The sequence below is a fragment of the Sorex fumeus genome, unplaced genomic scaffold (assembly GCF_029834395.1).
Source record: "Sorex fumeus unplaced genomic scaffold, SorFum_2.1 ptg000006l, whole genome shotgun sequence".
In the NCBI taxonomy this organism is placed as follows: domain Eukaryota; kingdom Metazoa; phylum Chordata; class Mammalia; order Eulipotyphla; family Soricidae; genus Sorex; species Sorex fumeus.
Window position 1 is genome coordinate 16,417,342 of NW_026606063.1, and position 22,501 is coordinate 16,439,842.

At 40.1% G+C, this 22,501-nt stretch overlaps 1 protein-coding gene and 1 non-coding gene across 2 annotated transcripts in view; both read left to right on the top strand.

Moving 5' to 3' along the window:
- Positions 1 to 686: 686 nt before the first annotated feature.
- The window catches only part of LDAH (lipid droplet associated hydrolase), a 112,897-nt gene continuing 91,082 nt past the window's right edge, over positions 687 to 22,501 (top strand). The window contains exons 1-2 of the mRNA XM_056127835.1: positions 687 to 757; positions 7,336 to 7,491. Of these exons, the coding sequence (XP_055983810.1) occupies positions 7,338 to 7,491 (154 nt within the window). The 5' untranslated portion in view covers positions 687 to 757; positions 7,336 to 7,337. The remainder of the gene's footprint in view (positions 758 to 7,335; positions 7,492 to 22,501) is intronic.
- LOC130038633 (U5 spliceosomal RNA) lies at positions 6,242 to 6,355 on the top strand. Its single transcript, XR_008794742.1, has one exon. It is a non-coding gene; the product is annotated as a U5 spliceosomal RNA (small nuclear RNA).

Here is a 22,501-nt window from a genome sequence, read left to right on the forward strand (position 1 = left end):
GAGATGTACCAGTCTACTTCTAACAACTCACTGGATGGTGCTGCCTGTCCCTGAGCTGTTGACTCCAAAAGGATGAAGGCTTCCTCTCACTGTGTGGGAGATTCACTATTTCAGTGTACTAGTCAGCGTCTACCTTTAGCTAGAAAACTACATCCTATCCCTTAACGCATTTGGGGGAGTGAAATACACTGATCACTAAGGTTTCCAAGTGTTGAGGATCCAAGAGTTGACAAGAGGCATTTGTCTTGGTGGAGCTGGGGGTGGGGGGGGTTGAATAGTTCTAAATTCATCTCTAGGATAAACATCTGCAAAATCTGCGTTATTTTGCTGAAGCGTGAAGTAGCAGGGGCTAGCCTGCAAACACGGGAGAACTGACGTTTTTCTCCAAGTTGGGAAAGGGGAACAGAAACTCAGCTAGGAATGAGGGAGGAAAAACAAACCAGAGAGAGAGAGACTGGAGAAACAAACAGGAAGTAGGGAGCAGATGAAAACAGATGACAGAAGTCTCAGGGGGATGAGTTGCGAGGGAGAGGAAGGAGGAAGCCCCAACACAGAAACACACCGTCCAGGAGGGCTCAGCCTGGACCACGGACCAGAGTCAAACACATCCCAGCCCCGGGGACTTCCGCAGTCCATCCGGTCCCGCAGCCCGGGCGGCGCGCGGCGCGGCGTATTGACGTCAGGGGGCGGGACTTCCGGCGCGGCGCCGCCTTGCCTGGACTGTAACTGGAGAGCCGGCTGCTCTCTAAGCCGACAGGTGAGGAGCTCGGGGGACTTGGCTGTGCCAGGACTGGCGGGTTCCCCTGACCTCTCTTTGGCTTCTCGCAGAGCTCGTTGCAGCCCTGGGCCATGCATCTATGTGCGTCCGCAGTGCTGCGACCCCCCCCTTCCTTCGGGGCTTTAGAGCACTTTGTTCCGGAGTCCCCTGGCTGCGTTCCATTCGCCTCTTGCTAACCGCGGCCACTCTGCTGGACCCGGGCGGGCCCCTGGGGAGTGAGTGGAACCCGGACGTCCGACACTTTGGACGGGAGGACCAGCGTCCGGTCATGGGGCTCCCGAGGTCTCAGTCCTTGCACCAACTAAGCCCCTAAGTAGCGCTGGGCAGGTGAGCCGCCACCCTGCCGCCACCCAGCCTTGCATTCTTGCATCTCAGCCCGGGTCCTTAGGGTTCTTTTATTTCTTGGGACTCCAGCTCCGAGGCAGGACCAACCTCTTCCAAGGTTGTTAAATCAGACACCCATGAGAACGGACTCTTCGGGCAGCGTCCGAAATGGACCTTGTTTTCGAGGTCCAGTCGAATTTGCTTTAATATTTAATAACCCCTACAACTTCCCGGTGGAAGTGGAGGCTTTAACTGAAGCCTGAAATTCCAAAGTGCAGTATTTGGGGAGAAGTCATCCAACTGTTTGTTTCTATGCCATTTACCATACATCTTGATGTTTTGTAGACATTTTATGTGCCACTGTTTTCCTCACCCATAAAATGGGGCATATTAATATTAATCTTTTAGATTTTTTTTTAAAAATTACACTTGACAGCCAAAATATGTCTATATCAAAAATAAAAGATGCGGTAAACATTTAAAAAGTAATGATTCTACACGAATAGAATAAAGGAGGAAAACATTCCAAATTTTACAAAACATATATTAGAAAATTTAACCTTTACAAAAGCCTTTTAGGCTTGCTCTCCATGCCCGTGTTTTCCCTTGAACACATACCTTGTTACTTGTGTCTCTGTATCTTTGCTTGCTTTTGCAGTCTGGACAACCGTTTCTCTTGAACAGTACTTCCTTCTTTCCCTTCACATCTTTCTAAGTAAGTTACATTCAATAAAAATTATCTTGCATCACACACACTGTTTTTAAAAAGAAGTGTTGGGGGTGAGTAGAGTGATTACAACCAGGTTGGATCCCCAGCTCCCCAACCAATGATTCTACACGAATAGAATAAAGGAGGAAAACATTCCAAATTTTACAAAACATATATTAGAAAATTTAACCTTTAAAAAAGCTTTTTAGGCTTGCTCTCCATGCCCGTGTTTTCCCTTGAACACATACCTTGTTACTTGTGTCTCTGTATCTTTGCTTGCTTTTGCAGTCTGGACAACCGTTTCTCTTGAACAGTACTTCCTTCTTTCCCTTCACATCTTTCTAAGTAAGTTACATTCAGTAAAAATTATCTTGCATCACACACACTGTTTTTAAAAAGAAGTGTTGGGGGTGAGTAGAGTGATTACAACCAGGTTGGATTCCCAGCTCCCCAACCAATGCAGCGGGGTATACCTAGCTCTGTGGAGGTCTCTGAGCCCCTCAGAGATAGTCCAGGTATTCCACACTTAAGGGCCCAAGCAGCACCTCATCTTCAGGCCCTAACTAACCTGGTTGTCCACGTCTTACAAGGAGGGGTTTCTAGGACCCATCCTGAGCACTACTTGGGATGTGTCCCCCACTCCTCAAAAAAAGGAAACAAATTAAATATGGGATTGTTCATTGATGTATGGATATATAAGAAAGAAAAAAACCCACAGCAAACATTTTACTAAGGGTAATGAAATACTGAAATCCGTTTGAGTTTGAGATAAATACAAAGAGGTGTGTTACCACTGTTTCTAGTCTACGATATACATGATATCAGTGCAAAGAGGTCTATTACCAGTATTTCTATTCTGCATTGCACATAAGGTCCTAGCCAATATAGTAGGATGCACGCACACACACACACACACACACACACACACACACACACACACACACAGAGTAATGTATATGGACTGGATAGGAAGAAAGAAAACTCATTCACAAGAAAAAATATTTATGACATTAAAATTTTATAATTTCTTCTTTGCTTATTCTACTAGGTACTCTAAGAATTGTGTTAGATGCTTTATCCACTCCGGACAAGCCCCTGTTTTTTCTTGAACAATTATGTCCCTCTCTTTCGCTCCTCTCACATCTCTAAAATTCTTTCATAAAAACTTTTTCAGGTGGAGTTCATGCCCAATTCAATCAGCTAATCAGTGGCTGAATAAATAGCAGTACTCCTACCAAAAAAAAAACTTTTTCAGCACTTAAAAAAATTGGTGTTCCCCATAAAATAAATGGTGTTCCATGTTTAACTTTTAACCTGCTTTTTTAGTTTTTAACATATCTTTGGAATTTAAAATAGTTACACACTCATTTAGAATTGTTACAGTTTCTGAACAATCACACACACACACTCACATTGGTCATTCTGAAAAATGTCCCTTTTGTTATACATCTTTCTTTAAAGTTTATCTTTAAAATCTGAATTCCTTTTACCATCTTTTTCTTGATCAATATTTGCACGGTGTGTTTTTCATTTTTTCACCTTCATTCCTTGTGTATCCTTATCTTTTTTTTTTCCTTCTCTTTTGTGCTTTCTTCCCTGTATTGATGTTCCTGTTGCAATGCCTTTAGTCACACAAATGCTGGGGTGTTGTGTTCGAACATTTAGCCTGTGCCTTCACCGGGGCTTACACCCTTTAGCTGCGATGCTCACACACCCCTGGCTGTGGCATGGCAGGAAAGCGCTTGCCGCAGTGGGCATCAGCAATAGCAGAGCAGCCAAGAACGAACAGAGCTCCCCGGATATTGCTCTGTGCATGAAGACTGCACAGGAGATGAAATGCAGGACCTCACACTTGAAAGGCAGGTGCCTTAGCCATGGGACCATCTCTTACCCTCCCACCCCCCCACCCCGGCATCCTTATAATGTGTATCTTTTGTGGAAAGCATCTGGTTACTTGTTTAATCTTTATCCAGTATGACCTTCTTTACTTTTAGGTAATTAGCATAGTCTCTCTTTAACTTAATACTGTTGGCCTTGGATTTAAATATATTTTACTTGTTATTCCTATTCTCTAGAACAGGTACTTCTCTGTTTTCATCTCATTTTTATGTTAGGTTTTCTATTTATGTTAGGTTTTTCTATCTCTATGTTAGATTTTCTATTTTATTTGTTATCACACAGTCTTATACCGTTCTTTTCACCGTTGCTGTTTTATTAATTTTTCCAATTAATTTTTCCAATTTTTCCAAGTCTCTGACTTCCTATTATTCTCAATGGAAGGTTGTTTTGAAGCAAGCTCATCTTTCCTTGTTCAAGCAGGAACAAACATAATTGTAAAGTGTATTAAAAAACAAACTTCTAATTGTAATCAACTCTTAGCTCGCCTCTGTTATATACCATTCTCAAATATGTAAATATTTGCTACTAAGTTAATCATAAAAACAAACTTGAAATAAGGCCTCTGTAGTCACTTTTGAATATGCTTGTACTAGTTGTGTTTTGACATTAATTATTGATTTATATCTCTTCCTTGGGCCTTATAAACTTTAACTTCATTGTCCAGCCACTGAAGATCTTATAAGTTATTTTTACTATAGTACCCAGGAGTAACAATAATTAATTGCAAGTCAGGACTCAAAAGCATATAAAATATATGCTCAGCTCTGTAACTGTGGGGTTATATAGTCCCAATTTACCTTTAATAATTATGTGTATAGTTTTTGTTATTTGAAGATGTCTAATATATCTGATAAATAATATATATCTGATAAATAGTGCAAGTATTAGATAATATTTAGTGCTTTTGAAAGTAAATGTTCTTGCTTCTTCTTAAGAGTTACATAGTTTGGGGGCTGGAGAGATAACACAGCAGGTAGGGCGTTTGCCTTGCACGCAGCCAACCCGGGTTTGATTCCCAGCATCCCATATGGTCCCTTGAGCACCGCCAGTAGTAACTCCTGAGTGCAGAGCCAGGAATAACTCCTGTGCGTTGCCAGGTGTGGCCCAGAGTTACATAGTTTAATTGAAGACTGAGTATTGCAACATTAAGTTGTAGGGTTTTGTTTTGATTTTTTTTTTTTTGGCTGTTTGAGTCACACCTGGCGATGCACAGGGGGGTTACTCCTGGCTCTGCACTCAGGAATTACTCCTGGCAGGGTTCAGGACCATATGGGATACTGGGAATCGAACCTGGTTTGACAGCGTGCAAGGCAAATGCCCTACCCGCTATGCTATTGGTCCAGCCCCAAGTTGTATTTTTTTTAACTTCTTATCATTTCTGGGCCAGAGAGATGGTACAGGTGTTACAGCACTTGCCTTGCATACAGCTGACCCTTTCAATCCCTGGCACCACATATGGTTCCCTGAGCACTATCCGGAGTGACCCCCAAATCCAGAGCCAGGAGTAAGCCCTAAGCACTGCCAGGTTATTCCCAAAACCAAAAATTACAACCAAGCAATAAAAATCCCTTTATATCATCTCAGTTATTTAGTGGCTAGATAAAGTAGAATTCTTTTCAAGAGGTTAAATAAAAGGTAGGCGTTATTTTCATGCCAAAGATACACGTATCTCAGTTATAAGTACACTTGCAAATATTTTTATTCATGAGTACAACTCATTGTTTTTGTTGGTTGGAGTTGTAAATAGTAAGTGTTATAAATTTTAACCCCTACCACTTATATTGATCAAATTTTAGTAGATTTTAGTTTTAGAAATATTCAGTTTCATGTGAGATTCTATTAAGAAAAAAAATCACTAAAAAAAAAAAGCTCTGTTAATAATAACAGATGAACAGCTTTGTTCAGGAAATAAGGCTTACCTAAGTTGTACAAATTGAATTCACCTGTCAAATGGAGATCTTGCTGCCTATCAAAACTGGTTTCTTAAAGATTGCTTGTGGGCTGGGGCTGAAGGCGGAGCCATCAGTCCATAATTACAGCACACTGTCATTCGTTAATCTGACAGCTTGCTGAACTGCTACCTCGAATTTTCAGGTGAGACAAAATTTGAATTTCCAAACTTGAATTTCCTAAAAAATGTTTTTTACTTTTGTTTTACGTGGCTGTGTGAAGTAAAATTAAAAAAGTGCTCTCTAAATGTATATGTTAACTCTTTCTCAGTTGTGTTCTATTATTTATAGTTTTTACTGAGTACAGTCCTTGTCTGCTTGAATTCTCATTAATTTTGTGCTCAGTTGAACTTGAGCTATGTCATTTACTTCTTAAGTAATTGTGAATTTATTTAACATAATAACTTTGGAATTGATTCTGGTGAAAGGAAATTTAGCCAGTGTCTTCTCTGTATGTCTCTCTCTCTCAATACTGTATCTAACAGCTAAGACTAGACTGCAGAAGTGGGTCCAGGGGAAACTCGGGTATTTGTCCAGCACTATTGGAATGGAAAAATACAAGGGCAAGATAAACTAGAATGTAAAGCCAGCCTCTTCAGATCGCATACATCTTTCACCTTTCACTGAAGATTTCCGTGGAGAGGCACAATTCTGAGCTTTAAACCATTATTCTGCAAGGCTAATAATGTAAATCCACTATAATCTTGGGTACCTTGATTATGGAGTTTGAACACATAGAGGGTAGTTGAAGAGGCGGACAGAAAGAAAGAACACTGGCAATCTGAGACAAGGTCCAGTCGATACCGTAGTGAAGGCAGAGGTAAAGATAAAGGAACCATAGAAGACACTTGTGACTGCGTTTTTGCACTTATCTTGGTTATTTAGGAGATTATTCCTCATCGTATCTTTATATTCTGTTTGTTTCCATCTACCCATTTTATAATTGAATAATGTAATGCCTTAATAAGACATAAAATATGCGTATAGAATTTGGAATAAGGAGCTCATTTGGTAAGAATGAAAAACTAGATCATTCAAGAGTTACTTTCCCTCTGAGTACAAGGATAGGCCATAACCTTTGCGATTTTTTCCTAGTCTTCGCCAGGCAAAAGTTCAGACACTGGTCTTCACTGGTAAAAGCACAGAACTCTAAGAGATTCCTGTAGCTGGAAAGTGGACGTTATCCATGGTCATTGTCACTTCCAATTGGCGAGGCACATTGTGGGAAAGCCCGATCTATTTTGATTTATATACCACCAGCAGTCTTATTTCACCAAAGAAATAGCATCCTGTTTCTCCCTACTCTTGTGGTTAATTCTTTTCAACCATCTAATCTGGAATTGCTGAATATTTTTTTTTTTAGTTTGTTTCTTGCACCACACCACCACGCCTGGCAATACTTAGAGCTTCCTCCCAGCTTTGCACTCAAGGATGACTCCTAGCAGGGAACCATCTGGGTGCCAGGGATTGAACCCAGGTCTGCCACATACAAGGCAAGCGCCCTACACTATACTGTCGCTCTGACCCAAGGAATCGCTAAATATCCTTATGACTCCCATATCTCCCTGTGGCATCTCCCTCTAGATATATAGAAATTTATACTTTCCATTCGCAGCTGTTACCTTTGACGCAACATTTTTCATTCTAGTGAGTCTTCATCTTTTTCCCCTATTTAGAAATGGACTCAGAAAACAAGGAAGAAATTCCTATACATGAGGAATTCATTTTATGTTGTGGAGTTGAAACCCAGGTTATAAAATGTGGACCCTGGACTGATCTCATAAATGATCAGAGTGGAAACAGGCCTAAGCTGCTTATCTTCATTATTACTGGTAAGTTGAAAATCTGGAAGAGACTTTGTACAGATCATTATAGCTATTTCTAATTTTTAAAATACTATTATGAGAATTATAGATAATATGAAAAATTATAGGAAATTTTATGAAGGGAGATAAAATCATCCTAAATACCCTTAATGCTTTGGTGATGAGACTTTCTGCTTTTGCTTTTGTGCATTTATACTATGTATGGCACATTGTTGAGTAGATAATATGTATATCTTAAGTCATATTGAGAATATATAATACAAGTTTTTTTGCGATGTGGAAGGTTGATTTGGGGCCATATGGAGCGTGCTCAGGGCTTACCCCTGGCTCTGCACTCAGGAATCATTCCTGGTTGTACTCAGGACTATATGGGGTGCCGGGAATCGAACCAGGGTCGGTCGGATGCAAGTCAGGCTCCCCATCCACTGTACTATCTGTCCAGCCCAACAAATAGAGTTTTTATTATTTTTCAGTTTTTCTTAACAATAGTACAGTAAATGAGGTTGTATCAAATATTTCTGATACCTTTTGAAATAACTTTCTGCCCCACTTAAAAATTATTCTAAGTTTCTTGGAGGGGGAATTTGGCTGGGTCCCTTGTGACTTTTGATGGAACATTGTCAGTAGAATTCTACCGATTACTTAATTGGAGAGCCCGGCAAGCTACCGAGAGTATCTCACCCGCACGGCAAGCTACCCTGGCAAGCTCCCCGTGACATATTCGATATGCCAAACACAGTAACAACAAGTCTCATGATGGAGACGTTACTGGGCCCGCTTGAGCAAATCGATGAACAACGGGAGGACCGTGACCGTGACTTAATTGTTGGTATTTGAAACAGTCTTTAAGTTGAGAGTTGAATGTAGCACTGCACTGTAGCACTGTCCTCCCCTTGCTCATCAATTTGCTCGAGCAGGCACCAGTAACATCTCCATTGTGAGAGACTTGTTGTTACTGTGTTTGGCATATCGAATATGTCACGGGGAGCTTGCCAGGCTTTGCCGTGCGGGCGAGACACTCTCGGTAGCTTGCCAGGCTCTCTGAGAGGGGCAGAGGAATCGAACTCAGGTCAGCCAGATGCAAGGCAAATGCCCTACCCGCTGTGCTATCGCTCCAGCCCGAGAGTTGAATATATAGATAAATAGATCGGTCTTCAAGATTACACATGAAACTAAGCATGTGTAATATATGTAAACTTATTTTATATATATATATATTATAATATAGCCAAGCTTACAGGGTATTATGATTGTATTTCTTTTTGCAGGGTATTATTGTTTCATGTACTTGTTTAGTTTTCCCTGGGCTGGCGGTTCTCTTTTATTCGCTTAGTTTTCTATGTCTTAATCATTAATATATTCCATACAAGGGGGTGGGGGGGTGGCGGAGAAAGTCCTCTTGGGGCTTTTTTCTTTTTAATTTTTATTAGTGAAACACCATGAGGTACAGTTGTAGACTTACAAATGTTTGTGCTTGGGTTTCAGTTATACACTGATCGAACACCCATCCCTCCACTATGCCTCCCTCCTCTACCACCACTGATCCCATTATCCCTCCCACCCCCCAAACCCCCCATCCCACTCTGCCTCTGTGGCAGGGCATTCCCTTTTGTTCTCTCTCTTCTTTTGGGTGTTGTGGTTTGCAAAAGAGGCATTGAGTGGCATTCGTGTTTGGTCTATAGTCTACTCTCAGCACGCATCTCCCATCCTGGGAGGATCCTCCCAACAACCTTTATTTGATGCTCCCTTCTCTGTCTGAGCTGCCTTTTCCCATAGCATGTGCGGCTGGCCTCCAAGCCATGGAGTAAACCTCCTGGTATTTATCTCGGTTAATTTTGGATGTTAGTCTCCTATTTTGTTACTTTATGTTCCCCAGATGAATGCAATCTTTTTGCGTATTCAATCAGTTTCCTTTTTTCTTGGAGATGTTCCAGGCTAGAGTGATGGCTGCATTTCCAACCTGGGAGTTCATTCGCTTGCTTCAGAACCAGATTCCCCATTGTTTGGGACCTGTGTTTTTTTTCTCTCTCTCTCTCTTGTTTTATTGTCTTTTTTTTCCATGGAGCGCATCTTCTAGTCATTTTCTGAAAAGCAGCAAATGGATAGAAATCTTTGACAAATCTGGCATATCAAAAACATGTTTAAGTTGGAGATGATTTTACTTTAGAATCTGGAGTATTTGAATTATTTTCCAAGTTCAGTGCTACTGGGGAATGCCCCCAGGCAGTGCTCAGGTTGCCCTGGGGTCACAACCAGCAGCACCAGCCTGCTTGGGCCTAATGGTTGGGGGCCCCTGTGGTGGTACTGGCTTTGAATTTGGGTCCCAGTACTTGTGCCCTGGTGGCTAAACTATCTCCTTGCACCGTCCACGCTATATTTTGAGAAATCTTCGTATTATTTCCATTTTTAATCTTTAGTGTGTGGAAGTCCACCGTAACATAGCTACTGATGTGTTTTTTCCTACATTGTCTTTGGGTTTTAATGCACCTTTTTCAACAGAAAGCTTGGATACTTTTATTACAAGACTTTGGCTTTCTTCTTCTTGTTTTGCAGTTTCCTATTTAACTATCATTTTTTTTTAACTTCTAGAATAAGTTTTACTTTTATTAATTATGTTCCTCTTTTTCTGATGGCTTTCATTAGTTTGTTTTCCATCAAATGTTTGGTAACCCTGACTATCTATTGAGTTGAGGTGATATTTTGGGGGGTGAGGGGAACTGGCAACTGTGCTTAGAGTTAGTTCCTCATGATTATCAGCCAACCGGACCTGCTGCTCAATGCAACAGCCTAAGGACGTGATGCTGCTTGAGAGCATGCATGTCCAGGATTGCCCAGGCATTCAGGAAGGCTTGGTGGCCTCCACGGCTACATCCTGCAATGCTCAGGGTCCCAGGTGATACTGAGAATGGAACAGGGACAGGAGTTGGGCTGCAGTCAAGGCATGTGCCTTAACCTTTGTACTATCTTTCTGTCCTCTATCTATTCATATTTGATTGGTGGGGGTCAGGGATTGTTGTGGGGTTTCTTTGGGCGGGAGGCGGGGAGCGGTGGTTTTTGGGCCACATCCAGCAGTGCTCAGGGCTTACCCCTGACTCTGCTCTTGAGAACCCTTTTAGCAGAGCTTGGGAATCATATGTGGTGCCAGGCATTGAATCCAGGTCGGTTGTGTACGAGGCAAGCACCCTACCCACTGTACTGTCTCTCTGGCCCCACCTATCTATTCATTTTTAAGAGAAAGATACTGATAAATGATGGGAAGTGTTGTAATCGTTAGTAGGCTTGTCCTCAGGTATACCTGCACTGGCCTGCCTCTCTGCTGTAAGGGGCTAACCAGGACTTTATGATGTTGGCTGTCTAAGCCACAACAGGCTGGGCAGATAAATGGTCACAGTACATGAAACTCAGTTTAGAGGGATTCAACAGGGCTACAACCTTCCATCTGGGAATTTCCAGCTTCCATTATCTATAGCTGTTCTGTAGATTGTTCCACAGCATTCCCACGGTAGAATTTTTCACTCTTCTGTGTGAGGAATGGAAAGAAAGCTTTCTTGTAATATTTAGAGCTGACCTAGGGAGTCTGCAGTTTAGTAACCTTTAATCTAACTTTTTAGTATTGGCCTTCTATTCTTTGCTAAATTAAGATTCTTGATCCAAAAAATCTCTTTTGGATTTTTGTTTAGCCTCTTCTGAAAATAAATATCCTATCTTGAAGCAGTCAGCAGACATCTATCAAGATAAAATGGAACATTCTCTGCCAGTTGTAAGGGAGAGCTTGAAATTATATGCATGGCAAGTGGTGTTTGTTGGTGCAGATAAGTGGAGGCCATGGCAGAGTGAAAAAAATCTGTTTAAATGTTACCTTGGACTGGAGGATGACTATTCTTCTAAGACTATAAGGAAAAAAAGGTTACTGAAATGAAGACTTGAGAAGGCCTGTCAGTGTCAAGTTGTTTGTGAATTCTGTATTTTCTGTTAATTAGGATTTTAGGTAAATTTTAGGTCAAGAATAAGAAAGACAGAGGGTAGAGAGGGGACTTGAGAGAAGTGATCAGGATTTAATTTGCAAGATTAAAGGAATGTATAGTAGAGACTTTAGTAGTGGCTAAGGACAAGTAACTAGATTTTTGTTGCAGGGTTATGTTCACATAGCAGGTGTGCTAGAATGGTGTCCAAAGGGCAGAGGATTGATCAAGGAGAAGCTGTGTGTGAGTTAGAGATTTGTGTTGGTAACCGGTTCTGGATAATGAAAACATTAGGTCTGTAGTTCTGGTAATAGGACCAGCTGCAATACCTCTGAGTAATAGTTAGAAATGCAAATTCATGGTCCCTGTCTCAGACCATATGATTCAAGAACTCTGCAGGAGGAGTGATCTGTGTTTTAACAAACCTGGCAGAGGACTGGTCAGGCTACACCTATTAATTGCCTAAATTTATTAAAATGAAAGTTCTTTGAACTTAATGTAGATATTGAATTAAGGGACAAAGGTGTTGGCTCTGAATCCACCAAATTTTGGAGACATTTAAGATACTAAATGGCATGTGGAAATACCACTTTGAGGTCTAGACTTCTGGGACTGAACTTTAAGTTGATGAGTTGATGGAAGTAGATGAGTTGAGTTTTGGAGGAGGAGAACTATTGTGGTAAGACACTAGTCAGTTCATTTCACTTCCCTGTGCGAGGTGTCCTTCACTGCCTTGTTTGTAGTAGGTGCTAGGACAGAACAGTATGTTGAAAAAGTATTTGCTCTTGTTAAGATGCATTGAGTACTGGAAAAACTGTCCACTGAAGAGGCAGGAAAGCAAGAACATCATGGACAAAGCCAGACTTAATCTGTGGTGAGGAGAGAGTAGATTTTAGTGAAGACACTGTGGGAAAAGGGAAGCTTAAAACTTTTATCCTTTTGTAGACTCATTCTTTTATAGTGCCTTGACATTTTCAGGTCACCATAGTTTCCTAGTGTTCTTTTATATTTGGCCACTATTTTTATTGCTTCTCTTGATCCTTTTCATTGGCGTTCAGGAGGGCTTGTAGTCTGGTGCTGTATCTTACTTTGTAGGATTCAGAATTCAACTTTATTTCTGAGCTTCGTCCATATATGCTGTGGGGGAAATTAGGATGACAGTATATCAAGGGTTATTAAGCCTCTGCCGGCATCATGTTTAGCTCCACTGATACTGGCAGCATTTTTTTAAGTCAGTTTGCTTTTGCAAATAATCAAATTAATGAATTACTCTCAAGTTCATTATCATGAGAGTTGGTTTATTAGACTCAGATTGAGAAACTCTTAATCTTTTCCAGAAAAGCTTCATTGTAGACTTTCTTTTAAGTAGCAATATCCTTGGACTTTCTTCATGTAGTTTAATGTGCAAAGAGAGGCGTTTTGAGAACCCACTTTAGAACATACTAAACCATTCTGTTTATCAAATGGGTATTTGGGAATAATCGAATTTACTGTGGTGTGACTTTTATTGAGAGTACAGTGATCCTGATGGCACCTTCAGACTTCCAGGTACCCCAAAATTGGCCTGCTGTGCCTTTGGCCAGACCCCAAAAACTTGGGGCAAAGTTTATCAAGAAAGTAAACAGCCAAAAAGTTGGTTATGTGGGAGACACACCCACAAACTACCTCCGGTTCAGCTATATAATTGGAGGCAAGGCCTCTCCGGTTCCTGATCGAACTGCTTAACGGCCATGATCCCAGAGACTCAGAGACAAATCTTGGAACCCAGCAGCTTTTGGCAGAGATGAGTCCGGTCCCCGCAATGGGTTACCGGTGCCAGGCCACCCCAGGTGGGAATAGGTTTAGTGCCTTGGCCTGTTCCCCCTAGCGGCCTGGTGGCCGCCATCCTCCAAAGGCCACTGGATGGTCGGGTTTGGGCCCATAGTGATGAGACATCCAGGGCCTCATGATATGGGGGTGGAGCCGGCCCTTTTCTCCCCACCCCAACGAGACCCTAAGTTGCCGCCCACAAATGGCATCTATGGCTCCTGATCAAGCTGCTTAATGGCCATAATCCCAAAGACTCAGAAACAAATCTCGAAATCCAGCAGCTTTTGGCAGAAGTGCGCCCGGACCCCGCAGCTGGTTACTGTCACCAGGCCACCCCAGGGGGGGAAAGCGTGCTGTCCCTCCACCTGTTCCCCCTTGGTGATTCAGTGGCCGCCATTCTCCAGAGGCCATTGGACAGTCAGGGTTGGGCCCGCAGTGACAAGACACTAGGGGCCTCATGGGATGGGGTTGGAGCCGCCCTTTCCTCCCCACCCCAACAAGATCCCAAGTCGCCACCCACAAGCGGCCTCTCTGGCTCCTGATCAAACTGCTTAATGGCCATGATCCAAGAGACTCAGGAACAAGTCTCAGAACCCAGCAGGTTTGGGCAGAAATCCCTCCAGATTTGATTGTTAAAATTTCAGAATTCCAAAATTGCGCAGCCCCTACTGTAGCTGTGCAACATCATATGTTATTCATAACCAGTAATAGAAAACAAATTGTCTACTGTTGCTTCTTCAGCAGATCTGAGTGTTGGGGTGAAATCCCAAATAATAATGGTGGGTCTGGTGTCGAAATATTGAATGTAATCAAATTAGATTGAGAGTAATGTAGAAATCATCTGCCCCACAGGTAGGGGGAGGGTGTGGGATAGGGGTATATTGTGGGTTTTAGTGTTGGAAAATGGGCACTGCTGAAGAGACGAGTGTTTCATTGTATGACCGAGACTTAAACCTGAAAACTTTGTAAAACTGCTCTCATGGTTATTCAAAAATAAAATTATAAAAAAGGAAGAAAAAAAAGTAAGGTAGAGTTCATGCCCAATTCAATCAGCCTAATCAATGGCTGAATAATAGCAATACTCCTATAAAAAAAAAAAGAAAAAGAGAGTACAGTGATTGGAAATAGAACAGACAAGACTCCACAGACAAAATCAAAGTTCTCTTCACATAACAATATTTTATGTTGTCATGAGAACCCATATATGAAAGCCTTTATTTCCTATAAGATTAATGGGAAGGTATAAATATTAAAATGCAATATTGAATAGCTAGATTTTATTGGCAATAAGTCTTAAGAGATGATCAGCATAACCTCTTTCAGACATTGCTCAAACATTTTGACCATATGTATGTGCAAGCATGTATTTGTAACACATTTTGATATTCTTTGATACAATTTTATTTCCCTTTCAAATCTTTTCTAACATTTCTATACATTCTATCTCTATATTTATGTAGACATATCTGTAAAATAAACAACTATGATTATAATTTATGATTGTCATATAGGTCATATAGTATCTTCTATTGTATATATATTATGATACGTGTCATCTGTATGATTGCATAAACAGCAACCTTTATATTTTCTTTGTGGTTTCCTAACTTAGAAATTAAGTTGGTGAATCATAAAGGTTAATGTAAACTGTAACAGTCAGTGGCGAAACAGCAATCGCACTTAGACATTCATCATTACATTTTCCATTTCTATCTCTGTAATGAGTTTGGGTCTTCGTGTCTTCAGTTTGAAAGGACTTTTTGTCTCTAATGATTATATGTGACGTAATAGAGAATTATAAAAAGCTTTGGCTTCTTTTAATAGAATTTAACTGTTAGGCTTGGTGAATAAAGCTTATGTCATGAGAAATATTTTAAGAATGAGATGACCTATATTAATTACATTTCTCTATCATACAGATATCCAGGAATTAATAGAGTTGACAGGGTGATAATGTGAAATTGAAATAGGCATGAAATTAGTGGCTGTATATCTAAAGCAGGAAAGGAAGTAAGTAGTTTGCCTTCATTGGAAATACCCAAATCTATGGTGCCTGGAATGTCAGGCCTTCAGGGGAATCGATGCTGTATATTTCACAGTTATGAAGAGGGAATAATGGAAATGGGGGAGAGCTCTCTTTTGAATGCCTTTATTCCCTCTGCAATCTGTGGCTAATTCTCTATTTCATATATTTTAATTAAAATTAATTTATGCACGTTCTTAAATTTGATTATATAAGTACCGCTTCCATTTGGGGAATGAGAATGAAGGCACTCCTGGGTGTACCTAGGGGCTATTCCTGGTTTTGTGCTCTAGAGTGACCCCTGTTGGTGCTTAGGGAGCCATATATGGATGGTCCTAGGGATTTGAACCAGGGTGAGCTGCCTGCAGGGCAAGAAGGTGTCTTAACTCTTGTTCTGTCTGTCTGGCGATAAGTACTGCTTTAATTTTAAGTGCAGATTTTTCTTTTCTTCGTCCCTTTTAACTTAATTTCTTTTACTTCCTTTCCCTGCATTAATCCCCTTCCTAATAACTTATATGTACCTCCATATTTTTGTGTGTATTGATGTACACTTACATATTCTTATTAAATAAGCAGAATAGAGAAAAGAAATAAGTTAAGTGGATTCTGTAGTAAATATTTAAAATTACTGTCACTGTCACTGTTCTCCCGTTGTTCATCAATTTGCTCAAGCGGGCCCAGTAATGTCTCCATTGTGAGACTTGTTGTTACTGTTTGGCATATCGAATATGTCACGGGGAGCTTGCCAGGCTTTGCCATACAGGTGAGATATTCTCGGTAGCTTGCCAGACTCTCTGAGAGGGGCGGAGGAATTGAACCTGGGTTGGCCAGGTCGGCCACGTGCAAGGCAGACACCCTACCCACTGGGCTATCGCTCCAGCCCATATATCCATATATATATATATATATATATATATATAAACACACACACACACACACACATATATATATATGTGTGTGTGTGTGTGTGTGTGTATTCACACACATATACATACATACATACATACATATGCTTATGTACACCCTATAGAGGTACAGTCTGGCAATTTCTATTAAGATTTCAAATACTTGTATCCTTTGTCTTAATTCAGTGGTTTATATTCCTGCTTTTGTATCATCCACATTGGAGGGAACATGTAAAAGGTTATTTACTGAAGAATTTTTAGAGATGATAATTTTTTGGAAATTATCTAATCAACAATTAGATTTTTTTTAAATCGTCGTGAATCCATGGGTGTATTAAAAAGTGAGGATATATTTAATGAACTATACAGAATAATCTTTAAGATACACTATCAATAGGAAAAATATCAAAGAGCAAAAGAATAATGTACCACATGTTATTTGTATTGAAAATGAGAAGATGTATACAGAAAATAATGAAGATTTCTCAAGAAAGTAACATTAGTAGTTAGGGAAAATTCTGTTGGTAATGAGTGACAACTGTCTTTTGTTGGTCCCTAATTTAGGCATTTGAAAACTATTTTTTTCAATTCCTTTTTAGTGTTGATGAAGGAGAATAAGAAAATAATCCAGGACAAGTTACAAAATTTAAATGGGTTTAAGAATATTTTCTATAATGATCAGTCTTTTGTATTTTGCATAGTTTGGTGACTAAAGTTTTTTTTACTTTTCATAGTTGTACATGAATGTAAAGTATACATACATGTATTACTTCATAAAGCATTGCTATACTTAACCTGTGACTGCAGTAATTCTGACAGTTTTTTATAATGCAGTTCCTGTCAGCATATTATTTATAATTTACATGCTGTATGTTGTTAAGTGTTTAACAATTCCTGAAGGAGAAATATTCCAGCTTTTTTCTGCATCTATTAAAAAGATCACATGGTTTTCCTCTTTCATTTTATTAACCTCATGAAGCATAACAGTTTTTTAACATTAAACCAGCTCTGTACTGCTAAATAACCCCATTTGGTCATGATGTACTGTTCAATTTAACATGTTGATGAATAGAGTTTGCTAATATTTTGCTTAGAATTTTTCCATTATGTTCACAAGGCGTGCTGGCCTGCAGTTTTCTTTCTGTAATGGCCTTTGTTTTGGTATGAAACTCATGTAATAAATTGGAAAGTATTTTTTCTTCTTGTGTTTTCTGAAAGAGTTTGTGTAGATTTTGTATTGTTTCTTTAAACATAGGATATGGAACTTCATTTGTGAGTTTAATTTAAGCTTTAATTTCTTAATCAATACAGGGTTTTTCAGGTTATCTACTTCTCAAGTGGAATTTGTAGGAAGTTGTCCTTTTTATCTTAATTGCAAACTTCCATTGCCATAAAATTTTTCATATTTCCTAATTACCCTTCTAACACAGAAATACATTTCCAAGCTTTATCTCTGAGACTTAAACCTACTTCAGCCCTCCCAATATTACTTAGATTAAAATTCAGATATCCTAGGATGACCCACATGTATTGCATACTTATATTCTCTTCCTTTCTGATCTCATCATAAATAAGATTCCATATCCCTCAATATACTTGAGCCACATTGATAGATTGGCTAGAAATAGAGGAAAACAAGGTCAGAGAGATAGCGCAGTGCCTAAAGATCTTTCCTTCCACGTTGCCAGCCCCAATTCAGTCCCTGGCAATTGCCAGAGAGTTATGAGCACTGTTTTCCTCTAATCTTGGACAAGTCATTAAACCGCTCCCATTTTCCTCATTCATAATATGAAAATAAGAATAGCACTAATATTATTGTTCTCATGTCAAAACTAAATTTATGTAAAGCACTTAAATTCCCACCTGACATTTAATTGGTGGAAGTGGGGTGGGGGCAGGAGGGTTCAAACCCAACAGTGATCAGGGCTTACTCCATTCTCTGTGCTCAGGGATCACCCCTAGCAGTTTGGAGGACCATATGGGGTTGAACCCTGGTTCAACTGAACCAAGGAAAATACCCTAGCCACTCTTTCCCTGACATACAATGTTATAGTACTTATCATTTTCAACCAAATGAAAAGTTCCGGAGTTGTGGAACTTTGCTGGGATAAACTATTTAAATTTGAGACCAACACAGTCCTAGAAGGTTATAGCCACAAGTATTTTTTTTAATCCAGTCTTTTTTCAGTTGATATATAAATGAAATAAAATTTTGATCAGAATTCCAAAGAGATTTCTAAAAACTGAAACTTGTGAAAATAATTATAAAGGTTATGAGAACTGCCTATAAAGTTTAGGGAAAATAGAAGCAATTTGCTCTACCAGGTTTTGAAACACTAAAAAAGAAATAAAAAGCAATATACTAATCAAGACAGTATGGTGTTGGCAAAGGAGAAAAGGAAAACTAAGAATTATTTGGAATCAGAATTAGCAAGCAAATGTAAGAGTTTAGTATTGGAGCTGAAGACATTTCAAGTGCAGAAAGAATGTGTTATATAATAAATGGTCTTGGGACACTTGTAAAGAAGTTGGATTGCTACTTTGTACTTGATACTGAACAGTATTTCAAACAGTTGGAAGATTCAAGTATAAAACATGATCAAGGTAATAAACTTGATGAATTTTAAGTGTATACATTTTAAAATTGTAAAACTTGGATATTAATGCTTTGTGTGATTCAATAAATTGCTTATAATTTTAAAATTTAGGGTTCAATTTGCTATATCTCTATCTATCTATCTATCTATCTATCTATCTATATATATATATATATATAAAAGCATGAGACACTGTCAGCCACCGCCACCAGAGATGGTACAGCCCTGATGATGGTGAACCTCACATCCAAATTTTTTTTTAATTTTTTTAATGAATCACCCATGAGATGCAGTTGCAGATTTACAAACTTTTCATGATTACATTTCAGTCATACAATGATCTAGTACCCATCCCCCACCAGTGCCCATTCTCCACCACCAATGTTCCTAGTATCCTTCCCGCCCACCCCCCATACCTGCTCCCCTCCACCCTCCACCTATGTGGCAGGCACATTCCCTTTTACTCTCTCTTTCCTTTTGGGTGTTATGGTTCCCAATACGGGTATTAATTGGCCATTATGTTCAGTCTGTAGTCTACTTACAGCACACATCTCCCATCCTGAGCGAGCTCTCCAAGCATCGTTTACTTGGTGGTCCCTTCTCTATCTCAGCTGCCTTTTCCCCTAGCATGTGAGGCCAGCTTCCTAGCCATGGAGCCATCCTCCTGGACCTTCTCTCTACTATCCTTGGGTGTTAATCTCCCATTCTGTTACTTTATATTCCACAAATAAGTGCAGTCATTCTATGTCTGCCTCTCTCTCTCTCTCTCTCTCTCTCTCTCTCTCTCTCTCTCTGACTCATTTCACTTAGTATGATACTCTCCATGTTGATCCACTTCTATGCAAATTTCATGACTTCATCTTCTCTAACAGCTGCATAGTATTCCATTGCTCACATCCACTCTTTCCTCTGCATGGTGGCCCATCATCTGAACAAGGCACATATTTCCATTTTTGAGGCTGTTTTAGTGATGTTCAACAAAACTGATGCTAACACAACACAAAAAGCAATTTGGAACTTGGGTCACTAGGTCAGAAAATTTTATAATTACAAATAAGATGAAAGATAAGGGCATCACGATTGCCATCCTGGTTTGACAGTGCTGACTTTATGGAGCACTGTGTGGTCCAGTACTTACTTTGCATATATTGGCTAATTTCTCACCTGAAATATTATGATTTTTTCTATTTTATGGACATGGAATCTGAGCCTCAGGAGGTCAGATAATTTGCCAGAGATCTCACACTTGATTAGTAACAAAGTTAGAATTCTAACATATGTAATTTAGCTTCAAAATTGATACCCATCACCACTTTACTGCCTTATGTAGGAAACACAAATATATAAACAATGAAGACAAACAGTGAAAATTGACAGTGAACATTGACAAGGATTACAGAGGTTGATTCAATGCAGCAAAATCAAACCGTGTAATTGCAAAGAGAAGAAAATGAAGTAGACAAATTGGTGAATTAGAGATGGTGTTGTACCTATACTTGATTATAAGATGTAACTGTTTTTCTGACTTTCACCCCAAAATGTCATATTGACTCCTTTTTTAAAAGATCGCTTATCCATTCTGTTTCTCTTTAGTTAACCCATACCAAAAATACCTTTTGCATTTACACAAGAAAAATTTCCATATGTTACCCGACCTTTCCCCCAGAAGATCAAATTATACAGTTGTTTACTTGTGATAAATGAAAAAGAAACACTTAGTAGACTCTTTAAGTTTCTTTAAGAATGATAAACAGTCAAATCTTTGTTTTTAAACTTTTTTATTGAATCACTGTGAGATAGACCCTTACAAAACTCTTCATGATTGAATTTCAGTCATACCGTGTTCCAACACCCATCCCTGCACCAGTGTACATTTCCCAGCACCAGTCAGTGTCCTCAGGTTCCCTCCCACATCTTACCCCCTGCCTGCCTCTGTGGAAGGCACTTCTCTCTCTCTCTCTCTCTCTCTCTCTCTCTCTCTCTCTCTCTCTCTCTCTCTCTCTCCCCCCCCCTCCCCCCGCCTCCCCTTTTGGGTATTGAGGTTTGCAATATTGATACTGAAAGGTTATCAAGAATATCCCTTTACTTACTTTTAACCCTCAGATCTTGTCTAGCATGATCATTTCCAGCTATTATTGTCATATGAACAGTCAAATCTTGAAGGATCTTAGAGGCTTCTGAGATGCCCAAGTTATCTCAAAGGCAATGAGAAGCTTCCAAAGAATGTTCAAGTAGGGTGCTGTTGTGATTTGAATTTCAAAGATAGCAAAAATAGTGCTCTAAGTAATCTGAAGAGAGGATTGCAAAGATGCAGGAGAAGACTCATTAGGAGGGTATTGCAAAAAAAAAAAAACCTGATAGCTATTGGGTAACATTGCTTTGTCCTTCAAGAAGCTTAGGTTTTATCTGGTTACACCCATTAATCTGGTTACACCCATCAATCTGGTTACACCCACCACAGTGCTCCAGAGGCACTTCCACTTCCATTGTGTAAGATCAGTTTCCCAGAAATCTATGATTTTATATGTATGAGTGAAATATTGCCTTTCTTCTCTCCTTATGCCTTATGAACAGTTTACTTTAAAGTAATATCCTTTTTGTATAGATACAGAAAGACCGTTAACATTATGCTTTGTAACTTAGAATTTGATTGGCCTTAAATATTATTCACTCCTGGGCATCTGCTTTCTCGACTTAAGCCTCAGTTGCCCTTAGTTCCTAACACCCCAAAAGCAGGGTCCCGACGAGGGACTGAATGGACCCAGGGCAAGCGGTGAGCTACCCTGGCAGCGAAATGGGCCAGGCCAAGGTGCCACTATTCTTAACTATAAGTTAAGAGTTTGATCATAGACAAATGCTGTCATGATCCAAAGGTAATGACAAGACTAGGATCCTGCTAGGGGTAGGAAAGACTATCTGGCCTGAGCACTGTAGTCTGAGATCGAGGTGGCCCTAGGAGAGCAATTCTATAAGTTTAAGATATTTCTTACTGTATCCATACAAAATGATTTATATTATATTCTTATATGCTTGTCAGACAAGGAGAGGAGAGGCACACCCATGGGATTATGCTCTAGGGTGGGTCCTCCTGCTGAGGAAGGATTTGTCCTAGGAGTGGTCTTCCCTGAGGCCAAGATTTCTACCCCTGTTGATCTCTACCCCTATTGATTGTGACCACACCTATATGTAATTGTTTCCCCCATTCTCTTGGGGAGAGATATAAGGAGACCGTAGATTGGGGGGGGGGGGGGGGGGCGGCAGAGACAGAAGGAGAGATGAGGAGAGAATCAGAATAAACTACGACTAATACCTACCAGCCTGGCCCTCGTTCCTTCCTCTGCCTGATCATCGCCATTGACCTCTCGGGGGGGGGGGGGGGGGGGGGGAGACTACCGAACACGGGTGGTGGGAGAGATAGAGCCACCACCGCTGTGGGTGCCGTGCCCCCTCTTGTGTGAGCTTACACAATAGCAAGCAACAATACTAGTGGAGAGAGGTGGACAAAGTTGAAATATATTTTGAAAGTTCACAGGACTTGCTGATGAATTGTATGTTAAGAGCAGTGATAAACAAGGATGACTCCTAGTGTTAGTGCCTAGATATTTGGTTTATGGTTGGTGGTTCCATGAGAGGAAAAATTTCTCTTGAAATTATTGAAGAGTGAAGCAGGAGCAGAAGTTTTCTAAGTAATCATTCCCAGACTCAAGGTGTAAAAGATAT